At 45.2% G+C, this 12,910-nt stretch overlaps 1 protein-coding gene across 1 annotated transcript in view; it reads left to right on the top strand.

The window, feature by feature from the left end:
• Positions 1–9,163: 9,163 nt before the first annotated feature.
• Positions 9,164–12,910, top strand: part of DCUN1D4 (defective in cullin neddylation 1 domain containing 4) — a gene marked incomplete at its 5' end in the record, with an annotated part of 70,918 nt that continues 67,171 nt past the window's right edge. Inside the window, 2 exon segments of the mRNA XM_080665605.1 lie at positions 9,164–9,280; positions 9,282–9,327. Of these exon segments, the coding sequence (XP_080521731.1) occupies positions 9,164–9,280; positions 9,282–9,327 (163 nt within the window).

Genomic DNA, 12,910 nt, shown 5'->3' with positions numbered 1-12,910 from the left:
ATGTATTGTTTGTGGATTTGAAATGTTTCCCAAAGCTAAAGTTATCGAAAATTTGCATGGAGGCTTAGAATAGACTAAGGTTGGAGTGAGAGAACTTCAAAGCCAGGAAAAGTGATTGTCAGATGGAGGCATGAAAGATAAAATGGAAGCAGTTGTAGGGATTTAAGATTGGACTTTCAAATTGACCAGTCTCTGGGGGTGGGGACAAGGTGGCTGGGGAGGAGGTGGGGAGACTAGAGTGCAGTGGGGCTTGGGGTCAGGGGATGAGGGGACGAAACAATGAGAGAGAAGGCAAAGGGCAACTGTGGGCAGAGTAGAACCGAGAGTCAGGGTGTGGGTGACTGCAGAAAAAGCAGTTAGACTGTAACCCAGTTTGGAAGGAAAGGTGAGCAAAATGTGGAAAGAGATGAAGTTTAAATTTGGCATCTCTTCTCCAGAGAGCACGTCTCTCTTGCTCTATATCCAATACTTCCATTCTGCCTTCAAAATGCTACTCCCGAGCCAAGCCCTTCCTCCTCTCCCACTCACTGCCCACAACCTGAAACTGTGCCCCCACCCCCTCAGTGCCCTAACAAAATTCCCATTATTTGCAGGCTCAGATGTTAGCCTGACTTGGGAGCAAAACTAACAGCGTGGAACTCATCTGTCACTAACCAAATTACCGATAGCCACTGACTAGTCCCTAAAGTGCCTGGATTATAAAAATAATTTACTTGTGAAGGCAAATGAATATCTAATGTAGGAATTATTAATTTATGGGATGGGAATAGGCAGGTTTCAGGCCTTTGACAGAGTCATCATTTTCAATGGTTTATAAAGGAGCCTGTAACTCAAAATTTTAAGGGCACTTGCTTAAATCTATTTTGGTTAAGGCAGTGTAACTAAGATGGCATTTAGCCTAGTTGGAAGAAAATATTTTTCAATTCTGTTAGTGATTTGTGTATGTGTGTGCATGTCCAAGTTATTTTCTTTTTTTATTTTGGAACCACAGATTTTTTTTTTTTAGATGCTTGGATTCATTGTTTTTCTCCCATCCACATGGCTCCTGTGGTTGCTTCAATTAGGGGTTCAAGTGTGAGTGTCAGGAGGCATGGGGTAGCTGAGGCAGGTAAAGGTTTAGTTGTAGAATCTGCTTAGTCACAGGTTTCTGACATCCTACATCCTCTTCCTCTAAAACAGGAAGTTCTTACTTCCATAATATGGTATCATCACCAAGGAAGTGAGCATATATTTTCCCCAGCTCCCATCCTCTTCCCTCCCCCATTTCCAATTGCTGTCTGCAGCTCCATCCACTCTCCCAGAATGCTTCATTTTGCTATAATGAGATGCTCGGCTGCTGTGCAGCACCAATGTCTGGAGATGGATGGGGCCTCCTGTACTGCCCTGAGAGGGATGTTAAAAGACATTGTATTCATGGATGCAGGCTAGAAAAGGCGAGGAGGAATGAAAAGCCTGACAACACACAGAAGCCATTGTCCAAGTAAAATGGTTATTCTTTTTGTCCATTCCCTGCTAGATGGAGTAACTGGAGAGATGCTATGTTCCTGAAAGTCACTATAAAGGTCATGCATTGTTTAGATTCAATTGGAAAATTATACCTTCTGAGATCGATTTAATGCGACACCGTTAGGACTTGATTAGCTCAGTGCGAATAAGGTGAAAATACCCAATGCAGGGAAGAACATGTGGTAATGAATAAATACATTTTTGTTTGAATACGCTGTTAAATCTGTAGGCAGGTGTGATTCTTATAAAATAAGAAAGCCCTGGGGGGAAAAATAAATGTCAGTTTAAGTATTCTATAGTTGGGCTGTAGAAAAAGATTAGCAAAAAGAAAAAAGGCCTTATTAATGCTATCTTGGAAGTTAGAAATAGTTTTAAAAATAAATTAAATTTTCTCTATATCTAGGGGAAACAAAAAATTCATTGCTAAATGAAATTGAGACACTCATATAAAATGTCAGAGGAATGGACAATTCTTAGTTTTACTGAGAGATCCTTAAAATGGCTGCTTTAGAAAGACAAAAACAGGATTTTCTAGATATTTAAAAATACAGACTCCTTTTTATTTGAAATAGTCCCAAGCATAAAAATTAGCCAACTGCACTGCTCAAGATACCATTAGGTTCACAAAGAAATATGTGCATCACATAATTGGTGCTCATGCATTCATTCCTGCTTCCCTCTCCTACTTTTATAAATGCTTTTACATATTTTATCTTACTTAGTCCTTATTTAGTCCTTGAAGGTAGAGCTCACATTTTTATAGATGAAGGAAGTGAAGCTCCAGACAAGTTCAATGCCTGCTCAGGGGTTTAAGTGGTAGGGTTTTGAGTCTTAATTCAGCCTGGTGCAAGGTATTACTTAAAGACATTTTGCCTTTGCCTCTGGGATGGTAGATTAAAAATCTTTATACCAGTAACTGTGGCTTTCAGGGAAGGGTAACATTATTTCAAAGTACAAGGAAGAGAAATTATTCATTCTGGGAACACAATATTTGTCTCTATTCATGTAGAATCTCCTGCAATTTATTACAATCTGTTTACTTGTTTAGGATGCCATCTTTCTATAGCCACAGGAACTTCCTATATCCATTTGAACTTCTAGTATAAATAAATCCTTATTCAGCTCATTTTCAAAGAGTTTGAACGACACAGCATTGATAGTGGTTACTCATTTTTTCCTTTATGTGTAAAGTCTCACATTTCAATTCCAAACCAGGCTAATTTCCCATTGGTGGAATGTCCTGGGGAAGGATGCTTTCATATGCTTCAGAAAAAATGGCAAAAGGACTCCCAGGGCTAAAATGCCCAGTGTGAATGGAAAGTTCCATCTGTTAAAATTTTTTTTTTATATTGGGGGATATGCCATAGCCCCAAAGGAGGATGATGAAAAAATGGAAGTCTCTTGAATGTGCCCACATGACAGGAATATAACAATTCTATGAAGTAGCTTGTCGTGATTATAAAGAGGTTGCTGTGTTTGTCAGTGTCTGACCTCTGGTGTAAGATAGGTAGGGGAAAAGGAAGCTGATAAAAGAGAAAGTGTAGTAAAACAAGATGGCAGGCAAATGATGCCATCTTTATAGGTTGTCAATCACTACCAGTTTTGAGGAGAGGCTGTCCACACTGGTAACACGGAGGTAAATGCCTACTTATGTGCTTTTCCCTATTAACCTGATAGTTAAGATCTGATTGTATGCAGGTATTGAAAAATTAAACCAACATTTTTATAACCCTAGTAGCATCTGGCAAGTGGCTATTAGCAAAACTGTTCTATGTATGTATGTGAAAAGCAACATATGTTACAGTGACAGCCATTTGTAATTGAAAGCTTGAGAGCTGAAACTGGTTCCCATTGACATGGGCCTCAGTGGTTAAAAGCTGAATTCCAGGAGGCTGAAGAGGCTGCCCCCTCTCTCTGATTTTTTTCAGAGTATTTGAGTATTTTTCAGAGTATTCAGCAGAGCCCTATTAGAGACTCTGGATAAATAATGTCGGCTGCCCAGCAGCCCAGGGTGGGCCCCAGGCGCAGGCAAGCCTCTGATGGTGGCTGCCCAGCCGCCCAGGGCTGCCCGAGGCTCAGGTAACCAGGGCTGGCCGAGGCTTGCGCTGCCAGCAGTGGCAGCAGCAGAGGTGTGATGAGGGTGTCACCTTCCCCTGATCGACAGGTCGCCTCCCACCCCTGAGGGCTCCCAGACTGTGAAAGGGGGCAGGCCGGGCTGAGGGACCCCGCCTCCAGTGCATGAATTTTCATGTACCGGGTCTCTAGTCTTATTCATAATATACCATGAAGTAGATAGTTACTGTTGAAACAAGATCAAAAGGATAAAATAGGCAAGAAAGATATAGTAACCTGGAAATAATCTGACTGATACTTTTCCTAATACATGTCTACAAAGACAGACAGTGGTTAGATATCCAACTCAAGAAAGAGGTCAGATGTCACTATCTTTTAAAAGCGGATTCACAGGGACATATATAATACTTTCAACAATAAAAATAAAAAACAATAAAAACAGATTCACATCCATATTATTGTAACCTTATAAATCAATCTCTCAGGGCAAATATTAATAAGAGGGAGGGAACTGAAGTCCAGCATGGGAACATTATAGGGATACTGTTACCTATTATCTGAGTGGCAATTTACTGAAGCTCTCTAAGCCTGTTAAGTTACCTATAAATTGGGGATATTAGTACCCCATTGGGATGGTGGAATAATTTACAATCAAAGCACTATAAGGGTAGTGCCCGTCACCTTGGAAACACTAAAAAACGTTATCATTACTTGGGTTGGCAAACTGTCAGTTAGTTATGAGTTTGGAGAAGTAAACTATGTTGACTTCTATGGTTATACAGTTGATCCTCGAACAACACAGATTTGAACTGTATGGGCCCACTTATACATGGACTTTTTTTCAATAAATACTGTAAATGTGTTTTCCTTATGACTTTCTTAATGTTTTCTTTTCTCTAGCCTTATTGTAGGAATACAGTTTGTAATATAGATAACGTACAAAATATGTGTTGTCTGTTTATGTTTTCGCTAAGGCTATTAATAGTTCAGTTTTGGGGGAATCAAAAGTTATATGTGGATTTTCGACTGTGAGTGGGATCAGCACCCCTCAATCCTGCGTTGTTCAAGGGTCAACTGTCTTTACTTCCTCCTTGGCTTACGTTCTTTCTCACTCTCTTCAAATCTTACCAGGGGCACATTTACCTATTTGTCTGAGCAGGCCCAATGTTATTTCAGTCTTGAGGACTATGCCATTCCTCATTCTATATCCCCAACCCTAACACCTGCAAGAAAACCATGCTATTGTGGAATTTGTAGAATTTGGGGAAAAGTTTTAGAATTTGATTTAGATCTCTGTTGTTCTTTATCTCACTAGACTTTTCCATATAAAAATTTAATTTAGGCTTAGGGTATTTAAAAATATATCTGATTAAAATTAATATTGTACAACAAATAAAATAGAAAAATCCAATTAAATTGTGTATCAGTTGACACAAGGTAACTTGTTTAAAATTACCTTAAAGCAGGTGAAGCAAAAATGGCAGAGAGACTGCAACCCCAAATATCTCTACTCATCACAGTCCCAAGACAATTAATATTTTCTCCAAGGATTTGAATATAAACACACAGAAGTGGAACTCTTTATTTTGGTCAACATCCCCACAGGGGATCAAGTTATTTGGGAATGCTACCAATGAGAAAAAAGTGGAAATATATTATATATTGAAAAAAATTCTTACTGAATTTTCTAGCTCTGAAGTATAGAATTTGTATTAGATTGATATAATAACTTCCAAATGGGAAGGGAGAGCAATTTACACATCTTTGGAATTTGAAGCTTTGCTATTGATTGGACAGTGTGGTGCAGGGGAAAATTAAACTTAATTAATGCTTTATTATTAACTGGCTGAGTGACTTGGATTAAACATTTAACTCTTTTGGACTTCAAGTCTCATATTCTTAAAATGAGGAATTTAGATCTGATAATTTCCAAGGTTCCTTCCAGATCTAAAATTTCACATTACAGTCAACATTCAGTTCACTTTAAGGAACAGTTAACTAGTACCTACTATTTGAAAGCACTGTACGAGGTACTAGGGACATAAAACTAAATGTAATAAGTTTCCTGCCCTCAAAGGTTTATAATCTTATGGATTATTAAAACCATGGGATAATATTTACAGAATATTATGTAGTCATTTATACCTGTCTTATTATTCAAAAATGTGGGTGGGGTCAGAGAGGTTTAGCAGACCAATAATGAGCTTTGCCGCTCAATCTTCAGGCTGTAGCTGACCCACTACAAAGATTTGTGTCAATTACTATCTGTTTTTTATTTGAAAATAATCATACTGACTTAACTGAAAAAAAAATAACAGAGGCTGTACATTCTATACTTTTTTAGGGACACTCTGTGCCAGATGAGTGCTGGATGTTAGGGGCCAAGTAGCCGGCAGGTCCCTCATGTAGCTTAATTGTTGGTTACATACATTATTACAAAATTTGCTGCAAATAAATCTAGTATGCAAATGGCTACCTAAGACAAATTAATTGTGGGCTTATTTGAATTTTCCCAAAATAATATGTGTCTCAGCCCTTGAAGTATGATGATGAGCAGTTAAAGACCATACAAATATTACATATACAAAATGTTATGAACTTGTATAAACTATATATAATTTATTTATTTCCTAGATGTATAACAGGTTGAAAACATTAATGGGATAAAGAATGCAGGAGCACCTTTGCTGCTGAGAGTAAGGACATTTTGCAGTTAATTTGTGGGACCAGGATGGCCTATCTCAGAGTCCAGAGGTACCTACCCCTCTCAGTAGGGCCCAGCTGATGCTCTGTCAGGTTAAAGGTCACCAATATGGGTGATATTCCTGTGTTGAGAAGGAACCTGAGGTGGATAAGTTCAGGTTTAATTAAGAAATTCTATGATTAGATGTTCATAGAAGCATAAGTGTTTGAATGATAGAAATACCATAGATTATATTTATAAATTACTAGAGGCCTGGTGCACAAAATTCGTGCATGGGGGTGTGTGTCCCTCAGCCCAGCCTGCACCCTCTCCAATCTGGGACTCCTCGAGGGATGTCCGACTGCCCATTTAGGCCCGATCCCACCGGGCAGTTGGACATCCCTCTCACAATTCAGGACTGCTGGCTCCCAACTGCTTGCCTGCCTGCCTTCCTGATTGCCCCTAACTGCTTCTGCCTGCCAGCCTGATCACCCCCTAACCACTCCCCTGCCAGCCTGATTGATACCTAACTGCTCCCCTGCCAGCCTGTTTGCCCTTAACTGCCCTCCTCTGCAGGCCTGGTCACCCCTAACTGCCCTCCCCTGCAGGCCTGGTCCCTCCCAACTGCCCTCCCCTGCTGGCCATCTTGTGGTGGCCATCTTGTGTCCACAAGGGGGCAGGATCTTTGACCACATAGGGGCAGCCATCTCGTGTGTTTGAGTGATGGTCAATCTGCATATTACTCTTTTATTAGATAGGATAGAGGCCTGGTGCATGGGTGGAGGCCAGCTGGTTTGTCCTGAAGGGTGTCTCGGATCAGGGTGGGGGTTCCCTTGGGGCGTGGGGCAGCCTGGGTGAGGGGCCTGTGGTGGTTTGCAGGCTGGCCACACCCCCCGGCAACCCAAGTGGAGGCCCTGGTATCTGGAGTTTATTTATCTTCTACAATTGAAACTTTGTAGCCTGGAGTGGAGCCAAGCCTTCTTCTTGCTCTGTGGCAGCAGCCATTTCTATTGGGATTTATGTATCTTTTATAATTGAAACTTTGAGCCTTAAGCAAGGCCTGGGCCGGCCAGGGTGTGTGGAAAGCTTGGCTTCCTCCATCTCCGCGGGCAACCCTAGCCTCCTGCTCTTTCCAGCTCCGTGGCTGCCGCCATTTCTGTTTGGATTTATGTATCTTCTATCATTGAAACTTTGTAGCCTTGAGTGGAGGCCTAGGCGGGCAAGGGCAGATGGAAAGCGAGGCTTCCTCTATTGCCGGGGAAACCCAAGCCTCCCTCCTGTTCTCTGTGGCTGTAGCCATCTTGGTTGGGTTTATTTGCATATTCGCTCCTGATTGGCTTGTGGGCGTGGCTTGTGGGCATGGCTTGTGGGTGCAGCGGATGGTTAATTTGCATATTACTCTTTTATTAGATAGGACTAGAGGCCCAATGCACGAAATTCATGCAAGGGGCTTGGCCCTTGCATTCCCTGCTTCCCCCCTGAAGGTCGTTTGGCTGTCTGGTCTAATTAGCATATTAAGCTTTTATTATTATAGAAAACAAGGATGTAATTTATTAAGGAGACATTACTGTATTACAATGCCAGTGGTGTGGGACAGGGGAACTGTTTGGATTCCGTTCTTCAAATATCTGGTGTTTGGTGTAACATTATGCCCTGATTTGAAACCTTGGCTGTAGAAATCTAGCACCAAAACGACTTTTGTTCTGTTGAGGCAGGATCAGTAGAATGCTCTGGTGACAGCTGGGGCAGGGCCTTGGGATACCGGGAGGTGGTGTACAATGTGCAGTGATTGGGGTAGGAGGTAGCGATCCTCCATTAATACCTCAAAACAATATTTCTCACTACAATAATGTGAGTGTGGTGAGTTGGTTTGAAAATACTGAAAAAACTGGTCGGAACTCATGAAAATGGTGCAAATTCTTGACTTAGGAAACTCAATGGTCAGAAGTCACCTAAATTTAACGTCTTCCTCTGCCAAGTAACAGCCAACTTGTTTTCTGGATCTCCTCCCGGCGCCAATGACTTGGGCTGTCTCGGCTTCCGCGAGTTGTCCTCCGAGGGCTGGGAACCTGCCGAGGTGCGGACAGCGTCCGCGGCTCAGAGCGTGGCCCTTGGTTTCCTCTACGGCTATGCGGTCTGAAGCTTGCAGACAGATGTATGACGGACGATGCCCGCAACACCCGAAGCCTTCAGAACAGCCCATTTATGACGAAGGGGTAAGAAGTGTGTTAACTCTGGAAAAGAAGTGCACTCGAAAACGGCGAGATAGACTGTTGTACAAGAAATGGGAATTTGTTCCTCACCAGAGTGTTTGCTGGAAATGAAGACGCGGCAATTCTTTATCCAGTTTCCAGCTGTAGGAAACAGCTTGCAAGAGAAGTCCAAGTTCGGCGCAGACTGGGCTCCTGCAGAGAGCCGCTCCGAGGCGTGCGTGACAGGCGGGAGACCCCGACGCGAAGCGCCAGGCACGAAGGACGGGCTGCCTCTCCTACTTAGTGCAGCGAGACACAAACTGCCCCGACTGCGCCTCCCCTTCTAGGTTTTTCTGGGAACACTTCGCGTGCTTTGTTTCAGACGCCGACCCATCTTTCTTGGTTGGTCTGCAGCTCCACCAATCCGGCCCGCGACGAGGCGGAGCTTCAGGGTCAAGGTGGACCAATTCCCCAGCCTCGCCCCTACACGCGCTTTCAGACCCCCCGGGTTGAGTGACAGCAGCCAGGACCAACCTGATACTCCAGAGCGTGGTCTCCGCCAGGGGCGTTAGGGGGACGAGGCGCCCGGACCAATCGTATTGGACTTCAGGGGGCGGGGCCTCTTTGACCGCTCCAGAACGGCGCGCTCTACACTCCTTTCGTCAAATGAGAGACGCGGAGGGGCGGTTCCTCAGCCGAGATTCATCCAATGGAGGAGACGAGGTGGGCGGGGCCGGAGTGCCTGGCGGCGGGTCCTCAGCTCCCAGCCGAGGTGCGGCGAGCCGGTGGGGATACCGCGAGGCGAGCGCGGGATCCTGGGCGGCTAGCGGCGTGTGAGCTGTCCGAAAATGCACTCGGATGCTGCCGCTGTCAGTGAGTAACAGGGAGAGAGCGAGAAAGCGGGTTGGGGCCGGGTGGCTGCCAACACTCTCCACTCGGGTCTCGCAGTGCCTGTGCCTTCTGTCCTGAAACGCGCGGGGAGCCCCTGCCCGAGAGCCACCCCTATCCCTCCCGGGGCCGGGGCGGGCGGTGCCGCCTTGGGCAGCGCGGGGCGGGGGCGGGCGTGGGGGGAAGGGGCCGGCCTGCTAGGGGAGGGCGGAGGTGAGGGGGGTGGGGACTGGCTCTATTTCAGTGTTGGGGGAAGGGGGGGCGGGACGTGAGATGAAGGGCCGGGACCGGAGTGTCTGGGGTGAATGGAGGTGGAAGCGGTGGCGGGCGCTAGCAGGCAGGGCTGGGGGTGGCACGGGAGGGGGAGTGAGAGAGCGAGCGAGCGGGGCGCAGGGGTGAGGATTTCCTAGGGGCTGAGCTGAGCGGTGCCGGCGGTTCGGTGAAAGGCGGGTGAGTGCTCGGGGGAGCGCGGGGGCGGGGACAATGGGAAGAAGGGCTGGTTGGCGGGGGTGGGGGGGAACAATGGGGTGGGGGAATGGGGGCAGCGGCCAAGCGGGGCCGGAGGGCGGGCAAAGAGATGAGGGTTGATGTAACGGGAGAGCGAGATGGTGGGAGGGATTGGGTTGTGATGGGATAGTTGGGGAGTCCGGCGGGCGGAGGGGCATTGGAAGGCTGGTGGGTAACTGGGAGTGGCACCTTGGGGTAATAGGATGGAGCAGGTGTTGGGAAGACAGAGTAATTGTGAGTAAGAGGAGAGGAAGGACGGCAGGGTTTGGGGTACAGGATGGGGGCAGGGGTAAAAGAGGTGCGGTGTGGGTGAAGAGCTAGTTGGGAGGCAATGGGGGTTGGGAGGGGCCGGGGCAGGGGGTGGGACTGTCAAGTCTAGATTCCGTCGGTGCAGGGCTTGGGGGTGGGTGGGCTAGGTGAGTTTGGGGAGGTGTTTCCTCCCCCTCCCCCATCAAGGGTCTCTGGAGTGAGCTTCGGGGTGTGGAGAGAGAAGGGGGCGGGGTAAGGTGGAGGGGGCGGGGGGAGGTGCCCCGAGGTTGGCGCTGGCCGCGATTCCCCTGGAGCGGCGGGTAGCGAGGTCAGCGCTGGCACGGGCTCCGGCTGCAGGACTGGGAGGTGGGGTAGGGGCGCGGCGGAGCCGGAGAGGTCGGGCCCTGGAGGCCCGGTGGAGGGTGGTTTGCGCAGGGGAGGTGTCGAGGTCCCTGGCAGTCCCTGGATTTGGCAGGCTGTGACGCACTTTTCTAACATTTGGTCGTCAGGTGTGGAGGCTGGTGCCGCGGGACCCGCTTCCCTGCAAGGGAGCTCAGGGTCTGAGACCCCGCGTAGTGCCTGGGAGGCGAGACCTTCCCCAGCGCTTTAGGGGTTTCCTTTAGGGTCTGGCTCCAGTTGCCGGGTGTGAAGGGGAAAGGCGGTCCTATGGAATTCTGGGACTTGTAGTCCTAGTCGCGGTTGGATTGGGTGCACGTGGGTAACTGTGGAAACGAGTCCCAGAATGCAGCGCGCCCCTCGGAGCCTCCCTTCTCTGCTAACTCGTGCCTTATTCCCAGCGGACCCCAGAGTGCTCTCGGGAGGCTCTTCTGTCCCCTGGGACTAGAAAAGGCTCACTAGACCTTCTCCCTTTGTCAGTGGGAGGGGTAGAACCAAGCAAGTGCAGTGCTTTCACACTTGGATTCTTGATCCCGGACACTTGGTTATTTCCCCCCTGCATGTGGTGGCCTTATTTGTAGAATAAATGCCTAGTCTTGAACCATCGCACATAGGTTGTGGGAGATACATTCCAGATACAACGCAATAAAAGCAGCATTTAGGATGATTGTGTGTAAACACTAGGTTAAAAGGTGTAGTCTTCTATAAATGTGGGAATGCACTGGAGACAAATGTGACCCTTGTGATGGTTATATATATTATAACCATTATATATATATATATAATGTTTGTATTTCTTGGGTTGTTTGGATTGTCCACGGATGGAGACTTTTTGAAAAAAGATGAACTTGAATTGAGTGATGGAGGTGGCTTAATAGAATTGAGTGGTCCCATTCATAAAACCAGCATGAAAATGTGAAGATAAATAAAGGGAATATGCCTTCTGTTTTCAAAGAAGCTGAAGCAAATGAGACTAGAGGAAGGTAAACTCTGTGGAGGACCTTCAGAGCTTTTCATGTTTGTTTTGTTTTTTGCTGTGGCCTGTAATTTCTTTTACTTGCCTTTATAATATGAGACCATATTAGTCGGTAGACTCCCCAAACAGTACATCCTTTGCAGGTTCCCTTTACCATTTACTACTTGCAATGATTTAAAAAATCTGTAATATAGAGGCCTATAAGATTAGCTCAGAGATGACAGATCATTTTTTTTTTTTTTTTTGACAGATCATTTTTATGTGATGTATCTTTTTGGTTAATCCTCACCCGAGGATATTTTTTCCATTGATTCTTTTTAGAGAGTGTAGAAGGGAAGGAGGGAGGGGGAGAGAGAGAGAAACATGTGAGAGAGAGACATTGATTAGTAGCCTCCTGCACACATCCAGACCTGAACCCAGTATGTGTCCTTGACCAGGAATCAATCCCACGACCCTAAAAACAGTCCATGGCGCTACACTCTAACCATTGAGCCACACTGGCCAGAGCTTATGTGATATTTTTGAAACCTTTGGTAACATAGTCACTAGAAAATATTATAATGACCCTAATGATAAAAATTTTACCAAAAAGTCCTAAGATTTGGAAACCTTTTAGTATGGTTACAAATATACGGGACTTGAGTACTTGATTTAATGATGGATCTTTTCATAATGGCTGAAAAATGGGTCAATGTGCGTTTTTATGGGGAGAAATAATTTATATTTTTGTGTTCGTGGTGAAATATCCAGGAAATCCTTTGTGATATGTAAATATGTAATATAGACATGTTTTTTAAAATGTACATTTAATCCTGGAAATTGCTCTCATAAAGGGTAAAATATAAGAGGTTGAAAACAATAGTTATAATTGTCTTCAAGATGGTGTTTTTTAAAGAAAATATTGTGTTAGTCATTTCCTTCCTCTTGTCTTTTTCTATTACATTCCAAAGGGCACAGGCATTCTTTACACACACACATACAACCCACCCCCTACCCTAGCCCTCCAAACTCTAGGTTTCTGTACGTTATCAGCTTACACTTTCTGCTCTGGTTTTTAGACTCTTTGATTTTTGGCCCTTTGAGAGGTCCTTTATTTTCTTGTGAACTTAGCTATGCGTTTAAACAGATGTTTCTTACACTTTACCCAGACTTTTTGGACTCTTTTATATTGGGAAGGATTTTGGGGTTACCTTGTCTATAACATTGCCAAAAAAGAAAGTTTCCCTAATTTTCTCCACCTTAGAGTACTTCTGTACAGTTATGCTTTTCTTTCTCTGTTCCTGCCTCTAAATAGTGCCCTTACTAACACGTGATCACATTTTTAAAATGTTATTAATAATTTTCTGTTTTTATCTTTAGCTGCTTCCAGAAGCTTTTATTAGCTTATTGCATTCTTCTTGACCGTAGTATGTTTGGGTTATTCTCATCTTAATAATAATA

This window comes from Plecotus auritus (assembly GCF_963455305.1).
Source record: "Plecotus auritus genome assembly, chromosome: 1".
Classification (NCBI taxonomy): Eukaryota; Metazoa; Chordata; class Mammalia; order Chiroptera; family Vespertilionidae; genus Plecotus; species Plecotus auritus.
The sequence above is the reverse complement of the archived record's forward strand: the minus strand, read 5'-3'. Positions and strand labels throughout refer to the sequence as shown.